At 41.4% G+C, this 17,158-nt stretch overlaps 1 protein-coding gene across 1 annotated transcript in view; it reads left to right on the top strand.

Annotated features, from left to right (window-relative positions):
* The window catches only part of LOC148027751 (uncharacterized), a 54,118-nt gene extending 37,178 nt beyond the window's left edge, over positions 1-16,940 (top strand). The window contains exons 2-6 of the mRNA XM_087689452.1: positions 2,665-2,898; positions 2,990-3,325; positions 3,416-3,580; positions 15,979-16,062; positions 16,264-16,940. Coding sequence (XP_087545578.1) covers positions 2,665-2,898; positions 2,990-3,325; positions 3,416-3,580; positions 15,979-16,062; positions 16,264-16,389 — 945 coding nt within the window. The 3' untranslated portion in view covers positions 16,390-16,940. The remainder of the gene's footprint in view (positions 1-2,664; positions 2,899-2,989; positions 3,326-3,415; positions 3,581-15,978; positions 16,063-16,263) is intronic.
* Positions 16,941-17,158: the final 218 nt, after the last annotated feature.

The following is a 17,158-nucleotide window of genomic DNA, read 5'->3' as shown; positions in this document are numbered from 1 at the left end:
GATTATCATTTTTTATGTAGATGACATACTGCTCACTGGATCTTCAGAAGCAAAAATTGTAGATTTCAAGGCTGAATTAAAACATACAATTGCTATGTCAAATATGGACTGTCTACACTATTATTTGGGAATCTTAAAAAGTTTGAGGCTTTTTGCAAGTCCTTAAACTTGCTACCCTTTGGTGATTGATCATTTCTGTTCTTTACCACATTAGCACTACAAGGGGGTGTTAGAATTTGTCAATTCTATGGGTAGTGCCCAATGTTTTAGTCTTTAGTTCTTTTTCAGTTCTTAGTGTGAACACAACTAAAGTAATAAGTTGTGTCACCACTCTTAGAGTTAGAGTTAGAATCAGTTAACTCTATTTGAGTTAGAGGTAGGTCTATCTTAGACCTATCTTGTACCTTTCATTCTCATTCTTGCAGTTCAGCAAGTACACTCTACTCTTTTGCTTCAGCACACTCTCATTGTCTCTCTTCTCTCTCCTCCATAGTTGGCTGTCATTTTCCAACAGAAAGACGACGGACAGCAATGTAGGGAGTGAAACGTAGTCCTCAAGAGTGAAGAAAACACAAAAACGCAGATATTTGGTGCAGGGCTGATAAAGAGGGTGTAACATGTTGTAAACAGCTTAAATCTGCTGCAAATGAAGCCTTCATAAAGTGGTTGATGGCTCGGAACTATGGCTTGGGTGATGGGGTGGCAGCAGAGCTGAAAACACACAATAATGATGAAGATAATCTGCTGTACACGTCTAGGGAGGAGTGTAAGCAGCAAACACAGCAGTAGGGATGATGAAGAATTGGCTGCCAGGATGAAAACACAGCAATTTGGAGTGTCTAATGGTGATGTGAAGAGGATTTGCAGAATGAAATTACTTGCTGGTATGGTGTCACGATCGGCTGGGGAGTGCCATGAATAGATCCACCAAGGTAGGGGTATGGATAGGAGTGGTTTGAGGGCCAAGGCTGAAGGTGTGATGAGGGAATGATGACGAACGGATGAGAGAGAGTGCGTGTGAAGTGGAGTGGACTAAAGAATGGATGAATGCCCATGCCCTATTTTTTGGCACATCAGCCACTGAACTCTCTAGGGTGGCGCACTGACTCTCTTGGGTGGTGCCTTGTCACTAATAAATGATACAAATGAACCTTTTTGGGGCTGTAAATGGAAACCAAAATAGGAATTAAGGCAATGAACTTAAAATGTGGGTAGGGTGCCCAACTTAGGGAGGGAACCTAAAACTCAACCCTATGTATAGAAGCCAAAAAGTGAATAGAGGAGCTCATTCTTGTGTGTGTAACTTTGAGAGCAACCTTGTTCTTACTTCCATCTTATCTTCTTGTGCACCTTGTTGAGAGTGAGGGAGAGTGAGTCTGAGAATGAGAGTGTAAGTGAAGGACTTGGAGAGTGAAGTTCTCTCGTCTTGTATTCTTCCCTTTTTCCCCTTCTTTTTCTACAGCTTGGAGGGTGAGAGGTAAGTGTGTGAGGTTGAGGTTCCTATATCTCCTTGTCTACATTTCCTCTTTTCATGGGAGTGCTTGCAGGTTGGATTTGTTGCAATGGAGTAGTGAGAGCAGATCGAAGAAGCATCACTTAAATCATGAGGCCACCAACAAACCTTTGAAGGCATTTGGATGAGTTTTTCTTGTATATGGCATTTCCTTAGCCTGTTGTGCATGCTCAAGATGGGCAGCAACATTGGGCAGCCTGTTTGTGTCTATTCCGGGCAGGTGTTACAGCCATGTGACATGAGGAACACTTTTTCTAGCCTCCCTTGTCAAATTTGTCACTCTCTCCTGTTTTTTTTTGGCATCCTCAATGATGCTCCAAGCTGCAGGTAGGGACTGATAGATTGCAGCTTTGTACCTTTGTGATTAGTCTGCTTGTTCCCTTGATTCTATTGCATTTATCTTGTCTCCATATTCTCTATTCACTCTTTAAGTCTTGTACTTCTCCATTGCACGCTCATAGTATCTTCAGGGCACCCATTTTCACAGGATTCTTTGTGGAGAGGGGTGTCAGTTAGATTCAGATTAGGCAGATCTACTATAGCTGTCACCTTTACTCTTGGATCTAGTGCAGTTTTATGGAGCACCAACTGTTACTCTTTCTTCTGTAGAGGCAAGAGTATTGAGCTGGGAGTTGCTCAACTCAGGAGACTGTTTTACTTTGACAGATGTTCGCGGAGGTCAGTCAAGAGCATTGTTTCTGTCATATGCAATCCCTGCCTGTGTATCTTATCATTTGTGATGTGTAGCTAGTAGTTTCTACAATCAAATGTGATTTTTTTTGTGAGCTCTCTGGTCTGGTACCATGTGTTTGTGAGAGGTTCTCTTGTAACTAGGTTTTGGTCAGGCCTACCTGTGCTTTCTTTTGTGCTGTACATGGTCACTTGTTAAAGACAGGAATTGTGTTCTGGTGTTGGTGATATTCGGAAGCAGTAGTTTGGTCCGGACAGATCGATCTTATTTATGACTGTGGAGTTTGTATCACACTCTGTGTGAGAATTGATCTTGACTGGATAGTTAATGAAAACTGAATAGAGATTTTGTTCAACTTGACTTTATGATGCTCATTCTTTACCAAACTTTGTATGCTCTACTTTATTGTGCTTGTGCTTTACAAAACCTCTTATATCATTGATCAGATTGTGTAATGCAGATAAATGCCTTCACTGATCGTCCTTTTGGTGGTAACCCCGCAGCGGTTTGCTACCTACCCTTAAAGAGGCATGATAGGTGGATGCAACTTGTAGCAAGGGAGTTCAATCTGTCAGAAACTGCTTTCCTTATGAAAAGAAGCTCAAGCAAGAATAAACCCTCTGTTCAGAAAAAAGATGCGAAAGATCCCATTGCGGATGAATTTGACCTGCGTTGGTTTACACCTAAAGTTGAGGTCTGTGTATGCTACCTAAACTAGACCCTTTATTACTTGGCTTCTGTAGGGTTTGTGTGAGGGGGACATGTAAACTGAAATGACTTTTCAGGTAGATCTTTGTGGGCATGCAACTCTTGCTTCAGCACACCTCCTGTTCTGTTCTGGGGTTGCAAACAGTGACACAATTTTGTTCCATACAAGATCAGGATTACTGAAAGCCAGAAAAGTGTCAGGCTATGAGGATGACATTGGTGGCTTGACCAAAACTGGATCAGATGATTTTGACAGGAGAAAAAAGCACCCCACAGGGGTTGGTGTGGTGGAGCTAGATTTTCCAATTGTTTTAGTTTCTAAATGCAGTGATGCTGAGGTAGACGTTCTTAGAGAAGCATTGGGAGGAGTCCAGATACTGTGGGCTGGAAATACTACTTTAGGTGACTATCTGGTAGGACTCTCAAACTTTTAACCATGGCAAGTCCTGCATTTTTCTTTTCTCGGCTCATAGATCAAGCATGTCACTTACAACTTTCTTTAGGTTGAGGTTGCAAGTTGTAAGGAGATTGAGGACCTTCAACCTCAATTCCCAAAGATGCTGAACTTCAGTGGAAGAGGTGGTGTTATAGTCACATCTTGTGCTGGAAAAGATACTGGTTTTGATTTCATTTCCAGATTTTTTTGCCCCAAGGCTGGCATTTTTGAGGTGCGTAAATATTTGAGAAACTATGGTATGGATGCTACATGTGGACAAGGGTCAAGCATGAAGGCTTTTGTCAATGTTTGTGTACTATGTATCATCTCACTTTGATTCAAGTTGTTCTGCACTTTCAAGCTTATTTATCAATCCTTTTGTTATGGAATAAAAATCCCACTGTCAATCTTGTAGCGGTACAAGTTTACTGTATTGAACATTCAGAAAAAGTTTTGTTGCAAGCACGTTGCAAACGAGCACAAAAAAAAGTCAATTTTAGCATTGATTCTTCCATGTAAGGGGTCTTTGTTTACCCAAACAAAGGAAAACAATGGAAAGATTTGTTGTAGGTTTCACTCTGACAATCATAGAGGAATTTTCAAAGTGGTTGATGAAAGTAAGGACACTTGTCAATCCTGTATGCAATGGATGATCACATGGTCGCATCTGTCCTAGTAATTTTTGCTCAATAGTGTTTCCAGGATTGAAACTGGGCATGATTGTCCAATCTTCAATGGTGTTGCCCCAAAAGTCCAACATCTTTATTTTGTGGAGACTTGACCAGAAATGAAATAGTTTGAACAGCTAGACTGTGACTAGATCCAAAAATAGGGAGGCACATTCTTGTGTGAAACCATGTCTAGAGTTATCACAACTTTTGGCAGTGTTCTGACAAGACAACACCAAGAGCAAACTTATTGTTTTAATGAAAGCATATTCTTCCAAACATATTGGGAAATCTTGTTTCCATCAATTTTCTGTTCTATGCATACTCTGAACTGAATCTGAAGTATTAGCAATCTGTGGAGGTGGGATGATTAATGGCACAACCACCACCCTCAATGACAAGGTATTGGATCATTGGCCAATCTTAGAGCCTGGCATATTTGCAAGGTTCCAGTTTGTCTTTAATGGAGTGGCTATTATTGTCATTCACTGAGCAGGATGGCAGGTGAGCCCCCTTGGTTTCCTACTCCTATTGCTGTGAGATCACTCTGAGATGCATATTTGGCGTACTCCGAATGCCTTCATTTTTGATTCTGCATTGGGTATCCATGGTCATGTAGCCCGTGTTCGTGGTTTCTTGTTATGGTAGATCTCCTTTATGGTTTCAGCTGACCTGGTTCTTCTTGACATTGTTGCTTCTTGGCTAGATATTGTTCGCTCCACTTCGGCTGTCCTTTCTGTATGATATTTATGTGTTATGGTCTTAGAGGCCTTTCGGCTTGATTTATATTTGTTTTGTTTTTCTTAGCCGACCTGATGGTTTGATGTAAATATTGCCACTTAATTCAATTATCTGAGAGAGAGAGAGAGAGAGAGAGAGAGAGAGAGAGAGAGAGAGAGAGAATGGATGTAGTGTTGAGCTAACATAAGCATTGCATGCTGAATTGGCCATGTAAACAACCCCAAAAATACTTAAGCAATCAAACCTCTAAATTGGTGCACGGTTTGAGAGAGTTTTTAAATGGTGTGCGGTACGAGGTCCCAAAAATTTATATGAATAGGCATGCTGCCCTCCATTCAGTCTAATCTCGTTTTTCCAGGTTTCAAGTCCTCTAGCTTCGCTGCCCACACCTCATTTATGGAGGACATCTCAGTCAAAGCTGTTTGTTGTTGTCTACATCCATCAAACGCTTGTTTCCAGCTGCCATCGCGCAGTCTACATGGATTTTTGTTGTGTTTGTTGATCAGCCACATCATCTACAACTGGTGAATTGTTGAACTGCTGCATTTGTGATCCGTGGCTATTGTATGGACTGCCACATCATCATACCTATGTTTTTGTTGTCATCAGCATACCACGTCATCATATTTGCGTTTCTGCTATTATCAGCCTACCATGTCATCATGCTACTTGCGTTTGCACTCTTCTATTGCCTAGTTTTTCTCTCCTCAGATACTTGGGTTTTTAGTATCTCTCTCTCCTCACTGCTTGTTGGTATCAGATCCAGCTTCTAGAGCTGGGTGTGCTGGTGTTTGACCCTCAGAGGTTGCCTTGCTACATTATGGGATCCGTTCAGAGTACGATACACTGTCTAGCTCATTACCTATGCCTTGGTCCTTGAGACACAAGAGTCCAAGGTTTAGTATTCATTCACTGCATAGTCTATTTGCTGCATGAGCACTGTACTTGTAGTGATCTTTCACTTCAATATTCTTTTTGTTCATCGTCTTTGAGTTATCCTGATCCTAATTGTGTTCTATTAGTTTGTGCATTGTCGTACAATTGACTCTGTGTTTTCTGTGCTTAGAGCATTTTTTCACATGGTTTCAAAGTCAAGTTTTCTTTGAGATACCTAGGACTTTGATCAGAAAGCTCATCCATAGAAGCAGGAACAACAGAAGCGTCGATGACTTCAAACACTTTCACACCTCTTCAATCTCCGTAGCTAGACATGTCTAGAATCAATCAAGAGTGGGCCTCCTAGCTTGCCGTTGATAGATTTGGCATGACTGGAGAGACTTCAGACTACCATGGAGTCCATTGTCCATATGAGATTTCAGCTGCAGAGTACGATCTCATCCTTACGTATAGGGCTTAGTAGTAGATTGAGTTTTCTCCTCGAGATTCGATGCATAGAATTAATGACCATGCAAGAAAGATGGAATCTCCACCATGGACTGGCCATCTGCAAAAGTGAAAACTGGCATGGACTATGCACTACTTCCATCATTCATCTGTACTCTAGTGTCAGGTATAAACACATGTTTTTGATTATATTCAAGCTGATTCCTCTTTCTCTCAAGGGTTGGGAGATCCCCTTGATGAAGGGGTTATCCGTAATGATTTTTGGTTTATGAGCAATGGACACATTTTTCTTTCTAAACTCAAAAGAAGATAAGAAATTGAAGCAAGAAGTTGTAATATCCCTTCATTTCCTCTTCCTTCAAATGATTTTGTTTTGCATGGCTAAACTAGAGTAGATGCATCCACATCCACCTCACAATCATCTTTTCAATTTCTTGCATTGAATGGACAAAAGGAACCTCCTTCATTTCCCACTATTACACCTATCATAAATCCATTTGGTCTCAATTTTCACAAGGAAATCACATCATTTTCTGCTTCCACACCAATTAGAAATCCTTTTGGACTCGCATCCATCCCACCCTTATATTCTGCTACACCTTCCTTTTAGCCTCCATTAAGTGCACTAGACGTTCCACCACACACTACCTTGGGGGGTTCTGCACACTAGGCACAGCCTTTAAGACACCTCCTTCCACCTATCTAGGTAGTGTATCCATGATAGAGGCTTGGCCTCTCCCACATACACTTTCGGGCTATCCCTTTGGGAGTGCATCCCAAACATACGCGAGGGTACTCCAGTTGGTTTCGTAGTTTGTCTCCATGGCATCACCTAGTAGACCGACTGGTCATTCTTCTATTTCCCAACCAACATTGGGACAATGCTCATGTGTCCCAGAGCCTCCACCTCCACCATCGGCACCTTATGGAAACATTCATGTTCCAATGCCTTTGCATCAATTCGCACTTCTTGGGCGCTCCCAGCCTATCTCTACCTATCTACCTAATCCATCACTCTTTTATTCACCACCACCAAATTCCCCTTATCCACCTCCATATCCTACACCACCTACCTATCCCCCCCTCTTCTCCCCTTGCATCTTGTTCATCCTCATCAGCCAAGCGTGCATTTTCCGACAAGACGCGTTTTAATGAGTCAAATTTTATCACTTGGTCCAATTTGACAAGGCATGTTTTGGATTCCCAAGGTTTGTGGGAACTTGTTCTTGAACAAGAACCCCAACTTGATCCGCGTTGATTTCCATAAGAGGTTTGTTGCTCTTGAAAAAGCCGAAATGCCACAGCCGTAGTTGAGTTAATTCAAGGTCTCCTTGTTGAATTGCATTCTCAGCTCTAGTACTTTGACCTTGCCTCTGAGCGTTGGGCCCATCTCAGTGACCACTATTTGGTGTGGGATTGCACTTGTTGCATCAGCTTAGACCATGAGTTGCAAAACTTCACAATCATTGATAAGGATGACTTGAAAGTTAAGTTGGTTGAGTATCAACGTCTTCTCGCTTAGTTCTCAACCATTGGGGCCTCTAAATCCCTTGATGATTAGATTACATTGTTTTTTAATAAGCTATCGAGGAAATATTTCCATTTTGTACAGCAGGTGATCTCACAGTCTTAGATATCCACGTTCTATGAATTTGAGTGAGTGTCAACTGCTGCGTTACGCTCGTCTGTTCGATTAGTTTCATGGGATATGCTCCACAGAGGGGGCCTTTGTTGCATCTTCTCAGAAAGGGCAGCAAGGGAAGGGCAAGCAAACTGAAACTTCCAATCAAAATCCAAATCAAATTCAAGCTAGTGAGTCACAAGGCACTTCCTAGTCAAAACTCAAACCTGGGTGGCAGAATGTACTAAACAAAAATCGGTATTGTCAACATTATCAAAAGGCTGGTCACTTTGATGAGGAGTGTCGTTTAAAGGCTAAGGGCAATCCACTGACCAAGACTCGTGTCTCGAGCACATCTAATGAGGGCACTCTTGCCCCCCACCGTCCACAGCCGAGACAACAGGGTAGATCCATTGCTCACATGGTAGTTGGTTTTTCTGCTCCCTCTTCACTTGGGGAGTTGTCAAAAATATCAGCCTATCCTATTATTGTGGCCTTTAGTTATCCTTCGGTACGTGTTGTCTATCTTGAGGATAGACTTGATGAATCCCCTTCTTGCTCAGATTTGCCCTCTTCTTCGAGTATGCATCTAGAAGCACTTGAGCCCACTTTCTCCAGAGGCCATTTGACTCAGTAGATTGTGGAGCCTTTCTCCCGTTTAGATCTCTGTGATACTGACCATGATTCCTTACCACTTCTTCTGACCTACACATCACTTGATCCTTGTAGGGCACACTCTAGTTTGTTTTCTCTTTGTTGGGAATAAAGGCGCAGTGTGCCTTTTACACTGTTCGGGTGCGAAGGTACCCTTACACTCTTGTACTTTATATACATTATCAAAACCTAAAAGGTGGTACACTCGTCTTTGTACCAAACATCAAGTGTGTCGTTCTCACTCTTCTCTCTACTACTCTCTACTCTCTGTGTGATATCTGATGTGCTCACCCTTAGCTTACTCAATCCTGATTTGTCAGGCTTCATCAAACTGGTATTAGAGCTAGTGACGAGCGGCGGGAAAGGCGAACAAGAGGAGTTGCAGGTGAGTAGGAGTTTCAAGTGTTGTAGGCAATCAGGAGGAGTTGTAGGGTCGCAAGTCATGCGATAGGGACCCGGGAAGGGGGGGGGGGGGTGAGGCAGCTAACGCGCATCTAGGCGGACGGGACGGAGCTAACACGCAACCAAGCGGATGGGATCGGCGACCAAGACTAGTCGCTACGAGACTGGCACGCAGCGCTAGGCGACGACGGGACGTAGTCAACGTTTTTTAAAAATAAAAAATGTATGTTTTTTTTTCTCCCTTCTCCACCAAGCGTTTACACGCAAAAGCACAAAGTGAAATTTACTGAAGAAAATTGCGGCTTTTCTTCGATTTGGGGATCTTAGTGCGGGACAAGACAATCTAACTTAGAAATTGCACATTTGGTGCACATCTGTCCGAGAAATTTTGGGGATTCTCACATTTTAGTGGAATTTCTTCAATTTTACTAAAAAGTGTGCACTGTGAATCCATGTACTTGGGTACATGTATTGATGCAATCTGGATGGATTACCCTCTAAAAATTTGGGGCTTTTGATCAAAATTGTCAAATTTGTGCTCGGGAATGCCTTAAGAGCAGAAATTGCAGTGAAATTTTGGGGATTTCACATGTAACTGGTGGCTTGGTCTCTAAATGTGTCAGTAATTACTTGAGGAGTGCAGCAAAGGACATCCTTTTAACTTTGAAAATCTATTTGTAGATCTAAAATTTCTGCAATCCCGAGATTTTCTCACTGCTGGTTGGTACTTTTATGTACGGTGGTTACTTGTGTCACATTTGGGCTTATCTTTGGTGACTGGTTAGTCAATTTGGGATTGCAAATTATGGTTGGAAACAGTGACAGTAGTAATCTTTTGCACATTAAGAAGCTTGAGGGTGCATATAATTTTGCAATTTGGCAAAAACAATGCCACAATGTCTTGGTGTAGAAGAAACCTGTAAAGCCCATCAAAACAAAGGGAATCAAACCAACAGACATGGAACAAGACGAGTGGGATGACTTGGACGAGCTTGCTCACTCTACCATTGAGCTCTCAGTGTCAAACAACTTGCTCTTTAACATTGAGAAGCTGAATTCAGCATATGCAATGCGGAAAAGGCTTGAAGAATTGTATGCTCAGAAAAGTGCAGCCATCAAGGTTTATTGGCTGAAAAAATTAATGGACTTTCCCATGAAAGAAGGTACAGCCATGTCTGTACATTTGAATGAGTTTAACTTAATTTTCAGTTAGCTGATTGTTTTGGATTTCCATATTGATAAAGAGTTCAAGGCTACTTTCTTGCTATGTACTTTGCTTGATAGTTGGGATACTTTCAGGATAGCTTTGAGTAATTTGAAGGCTCAGTTGTTATACTTTGATGTGGAGAGTTCTTTGCTGATGGAAGAACTCAATAGGCAGAATAACTCAACAAACAAGTCTTCTAATGCATTACACACTAGCGGCAGATTTCAGCACAAGAGTAGTTCTGAAAATAGAGCACGCAGCAAATCTTGTGGAAAAAATGTGGAGTGCTATCATTGTGGCAGAAAAGGGCACTACAAATGGGATTTTTTTCAATTGAAGAAAGAGAAGGGCAAAAACAAAAACACTGAAGCCAACAAGACTGAAAACAATAATAGCCAGCTTGTAAAGAAGAGCAATGTGAAAATAGAAGAGGTTAATGTAGTCACTCATGATACTGACAGTGATGATGATGTACTTTTTGCTTCTTCTTTGAGTGCACATGCATTGATTGCAGATTTTGAGGATGATATGCACACTTGGATACTTGATTTAGGTGCGTCCTTTCACGTCATACCACATCATGAGTGGTTCTCTGACTACAGTGGTGGTGTACGTGGTATTGTCCACTTGGGGGATAACTATGCATGTAAAATTGCAGGCATTGGCAGTGTGAAACCGGAATTTCAGCATGGCTCCGTGTTTGTTTTGCATAATGTGAGACATGTACCTCAGCTTAAGAAGAGCTTGATAAGCACAGGGCAACTAGATGATGAAGGCTATCACACCACCTTTGGGATAGCAAATGGAAAATCTGTAAGAGCTCTTGCATTGTTGCCAAGGGGTCCAAAAGTGATACCTTGTATCCTTTGCATGTATCTAGTGTGCATGATCATGTAGTCGCTATAACTGAGCAGCCAAGTGTTTCTTTGTGGCATAGCCAGTTGGGACACATGAGTCAATCTAGAATGAAAGTGCTCTCTCGTTTGGGTTATTTACCGTCTTTGAGGTAAGTTGATTTTGAACAGTGCGATCATTTTATATATGGTAAACATTCTCAAATGTCACACAAAAAATTTCTTTCTCTAAAGTCTTCACCGTTAGAGTTGGTACATTTAGATGTATGTCAAATGCCAGGATTATCTTTAGGGGGGAAGAAGTATTTCATTACCTTTGTTAATGATGCCGCACAAGTATGGGATTATCCAATCCGTCGCAAAGACGAGGCCTTGGATAAATTTAAAAAATTCATGGCACTCGTTGAAAATTAGACCAACAAGACATTAAAATGCCTTCGCTTTGACAATGGTGGGAAATGTGTCCAAAGCCTTTCAGGAGTTTTGTGACAGCACAGGGATTAAAAGGGAGCTTATTGCCCCTCATAATCCACCCCAAATTGGTGTTGTAGAGCGTATAAACATGACCATTCAAGACAAGGTCCATACAATGCTGCCACATGCTGCTTTACCCCATGGATTTTGGACAGAGGTTGTTATGGCAGCCGTACACTTGATTAATCGATCACCAAATAGGTCTTTGGAGGGGGCAAAGTCCCTCAAGAAGAGTGGTTGGACAAGCCACCTTCGTATGCTCACTTGAGAGTGTTTGGTTGCGAGGCATTTGTGCACATTCGCAAGGAAGAACGCAACAAAATTGAGCCAAAGTACTGTAAATGTATTTTCCTAGGATATGGTGATGAAGGTGAGATGGCATATTGATTATGGGATCACGAGAGAAGAAAAGTAGTACACAGCAATGATGTATCTTCCGGGAAGATCGCATGCACAAACAGCCAGAAAGAACAGAGGAGGTCAGAAGGGTTGTATTCCAAGAGGATGTATTAATAGGACAGCAAAGAATGCTCGTTAGATAGCAACACATACCTGCTGTAAATGTCCTTGAAAATGGAGTGAATGATCTTGAAAATGATCAACAGGATCTTGCCTATGATTTCCCACAAATTTAGCAAGAACATGTACCTTTGGAACAACTTGAACCAGTTGTACAACATGCTGAACCTGCAGAACATCAAGCTGTTAATGCAGATTTGCAGGCTGAACAACCAACAAATCTTGACCATTGGGTCCGTTGGTCGACTAGAGTGCAAAAACAGCCAGATAGGTTCATTTTTGGTGTAAACTATGTGGCTAATTATATTATGTTAACAGATTGTGGTGAACTGTCATGCTTTCAGGAAGCAATGGGCAGACAGGATAGTAAGAAATGGCACAAAGCAATGCTATCAGAGATGGAATCTCTCATGAAGAATGTCACTTCGGATTTGGTGCATTTGCCAAAAGGACAAAAAGTGCTACCTTGCAAATGGGTTTACAAAATGAAAGTCACTTTTGGTTCTTTGCCAAAGTACAAGTACGCTTGGTTGCTAAAGGGTACAAGCAAGAACATGGAATTGATTTTGATGAGATCTTTTCTCCTGTAGTCAAAATGACTAATTTGCAAACCATCTTGGGCTTGGTTGCATCTGAAGACATGGAACTCATATAGATGGATGTAAAAACCGCATTCTTACATGGTGATTTGCATGAGATCTATATGCAGCAGCTTGAAGGTTTTGCTGTACAGGGAAAAGAGCACATGGTCTATAAACTCAGCAAGAGTTTGTATGGGCTGAAGCAGACACCACGAGAATGGTATCACAATTTTGATACATCCATTCATTGTTCTCAAGTTGATTATTGCTTATACACCAAGACGGTAGCAGATGGTAGCCTTATTCTCTTGGTTTTGTATGTGGATGACATGTTGATTGCTGGCAAGGATGTTCATGCCTTGGACTCCTTGAAGCAGAGTTTACACAATAGCTTTGATATGAAGGATCTTGGTGAGGCCAATCACATTCTTGGCATGCATATACTCAGAGACAGATCGAAGGGTCTTCTTTATTTGTTACAGGAGGAGTATGTTACTAAAGTTTTGCAGCGTTTCAATATGGAGGGGGAAAAGCCCTTAGTGTACCATTGCCTCCATGTGTGAAACTTAGTGTAGATGACAACCCTACATCAGATGATGGAAAGGCTGAAATGGCCAAGATATCCTATGCTTCAGCTGTTGGTAGCTTAATGTATGCTATGGTTGCTACACGTCCTAACATTGCATTTGCGGTGGGAGTGGTTAGTAGGAACATTGCATATCTTGGCAAAAGCGTTGGGAAGCAGTGAAGGGTATCATGAGATACCTCAAGGGCACAAAGGATTTGTGTATTTGCTTTGGTAAGCAGAAGTCATTTGTTGTTGGGTTCATGGATGCAGACTATGCTGGCCATCCTGACTGCAGGAAGTCTACTTTAGGATATGTGTTTATAATCACAGGTGGAGCAGTCTCTTGGATATCTAGGCTGCAAAAGTGTATTGCATTGTCTACTACAGAGGCAGAATGTGTGGTTGCCACTGAGGCATGCGAAGAGGCTTTATGGCTTTCACGTTTGGTGAGAGAACTTGGTATTATAGAGGTTCCTATCCTCCACTGTGACAGTCAGAGTGCTATCATGCTAGCACAGAATGTTGCCTTTCATGCAAAGAGAAAGCACATACAGGTGAAGTATCACTTTATCAGGGATGTATTTGACAGCAAACGCATTGAGCTTGTCAATGTACATACAAATGATAACCTTGCAGACCTCACGAAGGGTCTTCTAGCTGAGCGATTTACTCATTGCTGCCAGATGATGGGGGTTGGATAGTATGTGTCTTTTAGCTTTGTACATACATAGACTTAGTTGATTCTTTCCTCTATCTTCATTGATTCTTTCCTCTACCTTCAGGCACGTTGCCTTTAGGTGGGAGGTTGTTGGGAATAAAGGCTCACTGTGCCTTTTACAGTGTTCGGGTGTGAACGCATCCTTGCACTCTTGTACTTTATATATATTATCAAAACTTAAAAAGTGGTACACTCGTCTTTGTATTGAACATCAAGTTTGTCGTGCTCACTCTCCTCTCTATTGCTCTCTACTCTCTGTGTGATGTCCGACACGCTCACCCTTAGCTCACTCAGTCCAGATCCGTCAAGCTCCATCACTCTTTTCCGCTACACATTTCTCCTTTTACTTTCTTACATTCTTGGTATGTCTACCTTTTCATAGTGGGAGTCTTCTTACATTTGTACATCGCACCCACGTATGATCTTACGTAGTTGTTTTTGCTTTCTTTTGCACTATTTCTTCGTCATTGACATCCAGTAGTGGTAGGGATAGCGTGCTTATTTTGTGAAAGCCTTTGGGTTTGGCTACTTGTCTCCCATCTGTTATCTAATTGACCACCACCTTCCCTTTTTGAAACAATTAGTATTAGACAAAAAAAAAGGTTCACTGTGGTTTCATCTGCCTTTGTAGGACTTGGTAGGCCAATGGATAGCAGACGTGCACCCTTTCTCTGATGCCCTGGTCTCTTTGGGGTAGCCACCTGGACTCCCTTGGTAAGATAACTATTGCCTTCGTAGTCTTGGTAGGCCATTGGGCAATCACGGTGCACCCTTTGTCTAATGCCCTAGCTGCTTTGGGATGGGACGCCTTGGGGTAAAAACCAATACAAACTCAAATACTCAAAAATTTGGGTTGGCCTTTCTTTCTAGCTCAGTTTTTGGGCCTGAGAGGGGGTGTTGAGCTAACATAAGCATTACATGCTGAATTAGCCATTGAAACAGTCCCAAAAATGCTTAATTAATTAAAACTCTAAATTGGTGCGCGGTTCGAGGCAGTTTCTAAATGGTGTGTGGTACAAGGTTTCAAAACTTTCTATAAATAGGTGTGCTGCCCTCCATTTAGTCTAATCTTGTTCAAGCTCTCTAGCTTCACTGCCCACACCTTGTTCACGAAGGACATCTTAGCTCAAGCTGCCCGTTGCTATCTATGCATGTTTCTAGCCTCCATCTCATAGTCTACATGGATTTTTACTACGCTTGCTAATCAGCCACATCGTTTACAGTTGGCGAATTGCTGAACTGTTGCATTTGTGATCTGTGGTTGTTGTACAGATTGCCACATCATCATACCTGCGTTTTTTGCTACCTTTAGTCTGCCATGTCATCATATTGCTTGCGTTTGCATTCTTTTGTTGCCCAATTTTTCTCTCCTCGCTACCTGGGTTTTTAGTCTCTCTCTCCTCATTGCCAGTCTGCAACAAACCGAGCTTCTAGAGTTGCATTTGCTAGTGTTCGACCCCCGGAGGCTGCCTTGCTGCGTTTCGGGATTTGTTCGGATCACAACACTCTCTCTAGCTCATTACCTCTGCCTTGGTCCTTGAGACATAGGAGTTTGAGCTTTAGTATTCATTCATTGCATAGTGTGTTTGCTGCATGAGCACTGCATTTTTAGTAGACATTCACTTCGGTATTCTTTGCGTGAGTCTTTGAGTGACCCTAACCCTAACTGTGTTCTATCAGTTTGTGCTTTGTCATAGGATTGGTTTTGTGTTATTTGTGCGTAGAGCATTTCTTCACATGTAGCTCAGTTGATAGGTTGGATGCATGGTGGCCAAAAGGTCTTCAGTTCTATCCCCCCACCATACAGTCATCTAGTGATAGGAACAAAAATCAAGATTTGACTATTGCCAAAGTAAGTGTTTAAATATATGTTATCGTGACATCCAATATGATCCTTGGTGTACGTATGTGTGTATACACATATGCATACACACACATATATATACATAGATGTATACACATAAATGTATGCATAGTATATATAATGATTTATGAATTTCAGCCAAATTATCTGTTGGTTAGAATTATCCTTATTCTTATCTCTATCATACAAATAATGATATTATTTAATAAGTCTTATCTTTACCCAAAATTCAAATTACTAGTTGGTCATTTCTGCTTTTTCTTACATATCTCAACTAAGATACACTTATAAACTTAAATCTCGTTCAAATCTGAACAAATAGTATGTAAGAATATTTTTGTGTTATGCCAGGACTAAATTCTTCATATTATTTGGCTGTTAAATGCTTTAAAGAATCTTTTGGGCTGTATATCAGGATCCGGTTACTGGAAGTGCACATTGTACTTTGGCTCCTTATTGGGCTGATAGGCTTCAAAAAACAACTCTGAAAGCCTTCCAAGTAAGCTTCAGTGTGTCTTTGTTCACTATGGAAAACAAAGTTTTTCATGGATCTATTTTTCCTCGCAATCTAATGCATGCCCAGTGCATGGTGATTAAGCCTTTTGCATACTACCTGCATGTTTAATGTGGAGGGACATACACCAAATCTGCACATTTACTCTCTTCAAACATTTGTTTAAAGTAAATGAGCTCTATGCAGGCTTCTGAACGTGGTGGCAGTATTGCACTCCGTGTTGAAAGAGATGAAGGACGCGTATATTTGCAGGGTTCTGCTGTCCTAGTAATGGCTGGAGTACTGCTTAACACAATGCTTATAGGTCAATGAGTGCCACCATTGTATGGTGACAGTTTTGAGATTCTGGAAGTTGAAAAAGGAATTGTGTTTGGAAGTCAACGTTTTATGTCCAGATTCTGCAGGCTACAGTATTCACATGCCTGCCATACAGATGGAGATGCAAGTTTGGAATTCACATGCCCTACTTTGTAAATTGGTCAATTATGGAAGTGGTATTGGATGTGATACTGAGTTGATTCCAAGACATTTCCTGCAGTGTAATGAAAGGCACACTGTAGCTGTCTTTTAAGATGTTAAGCTATAATAAACAGTATCAGGAAATAGCAAAGAGTGTGTGTGTCTGAGAGTGAAAACCAGACAACCATGGATTTTTAAGAAACTCATCCTTATGGTCTAGAAGATCCAAGATGACTCCAATTACACTCCATTTCCATACTCTCTTCCACCCTGAGAACCTTTATATCATCCTTGTAGCTTGTTCCTTCATTCCTTGCAATTAGTTACTGTTGCTATATTTCACTACCTGTGTCATGATTAGGCACTTGGGCTGCTAAGTAGAAGGGAATGAGTCCCATTTATATGCATCTCCATTAGTCAAGGTAAATACACGACTTGACTGAGGCTTTCACGTTCTTAAAAGGAACAAATTGGTCGTTCATCTTGATATTTTTCTCACAGCATGCGTTTGGAAGTAACATACAGAAGGCATACGTTTGAAAATAACATACAGAATGGGAATTGCACTCCTCTTAAAGCTGCTGATGTTTTGTGCAGAAAATTCTGCTTGAAAAGAATTGTT

Source organism: Lygodium microphyllum, chromosome 12 (genome assembly GCF_053477565.2).
Source record: "Lygodium microphyllum isolate KBCC chromosome 12, Lygodium_microphyllum_v1.1.10, whole genome shotgun sequence".
NCBI classification, from domain to species: domain Eukaryota; kingdom Viridiplantae; phylum Streptophyta; class Polypodiopsida; order Schizaeales; family Lygodiaceae; genus Lygodium; species Lygodium microphyllum.
The sequence above is the reverse complement of the archived record's forward strand: the minus strand, read 5'-3'. Positions and strand labels throughout refer to the sequence as shown.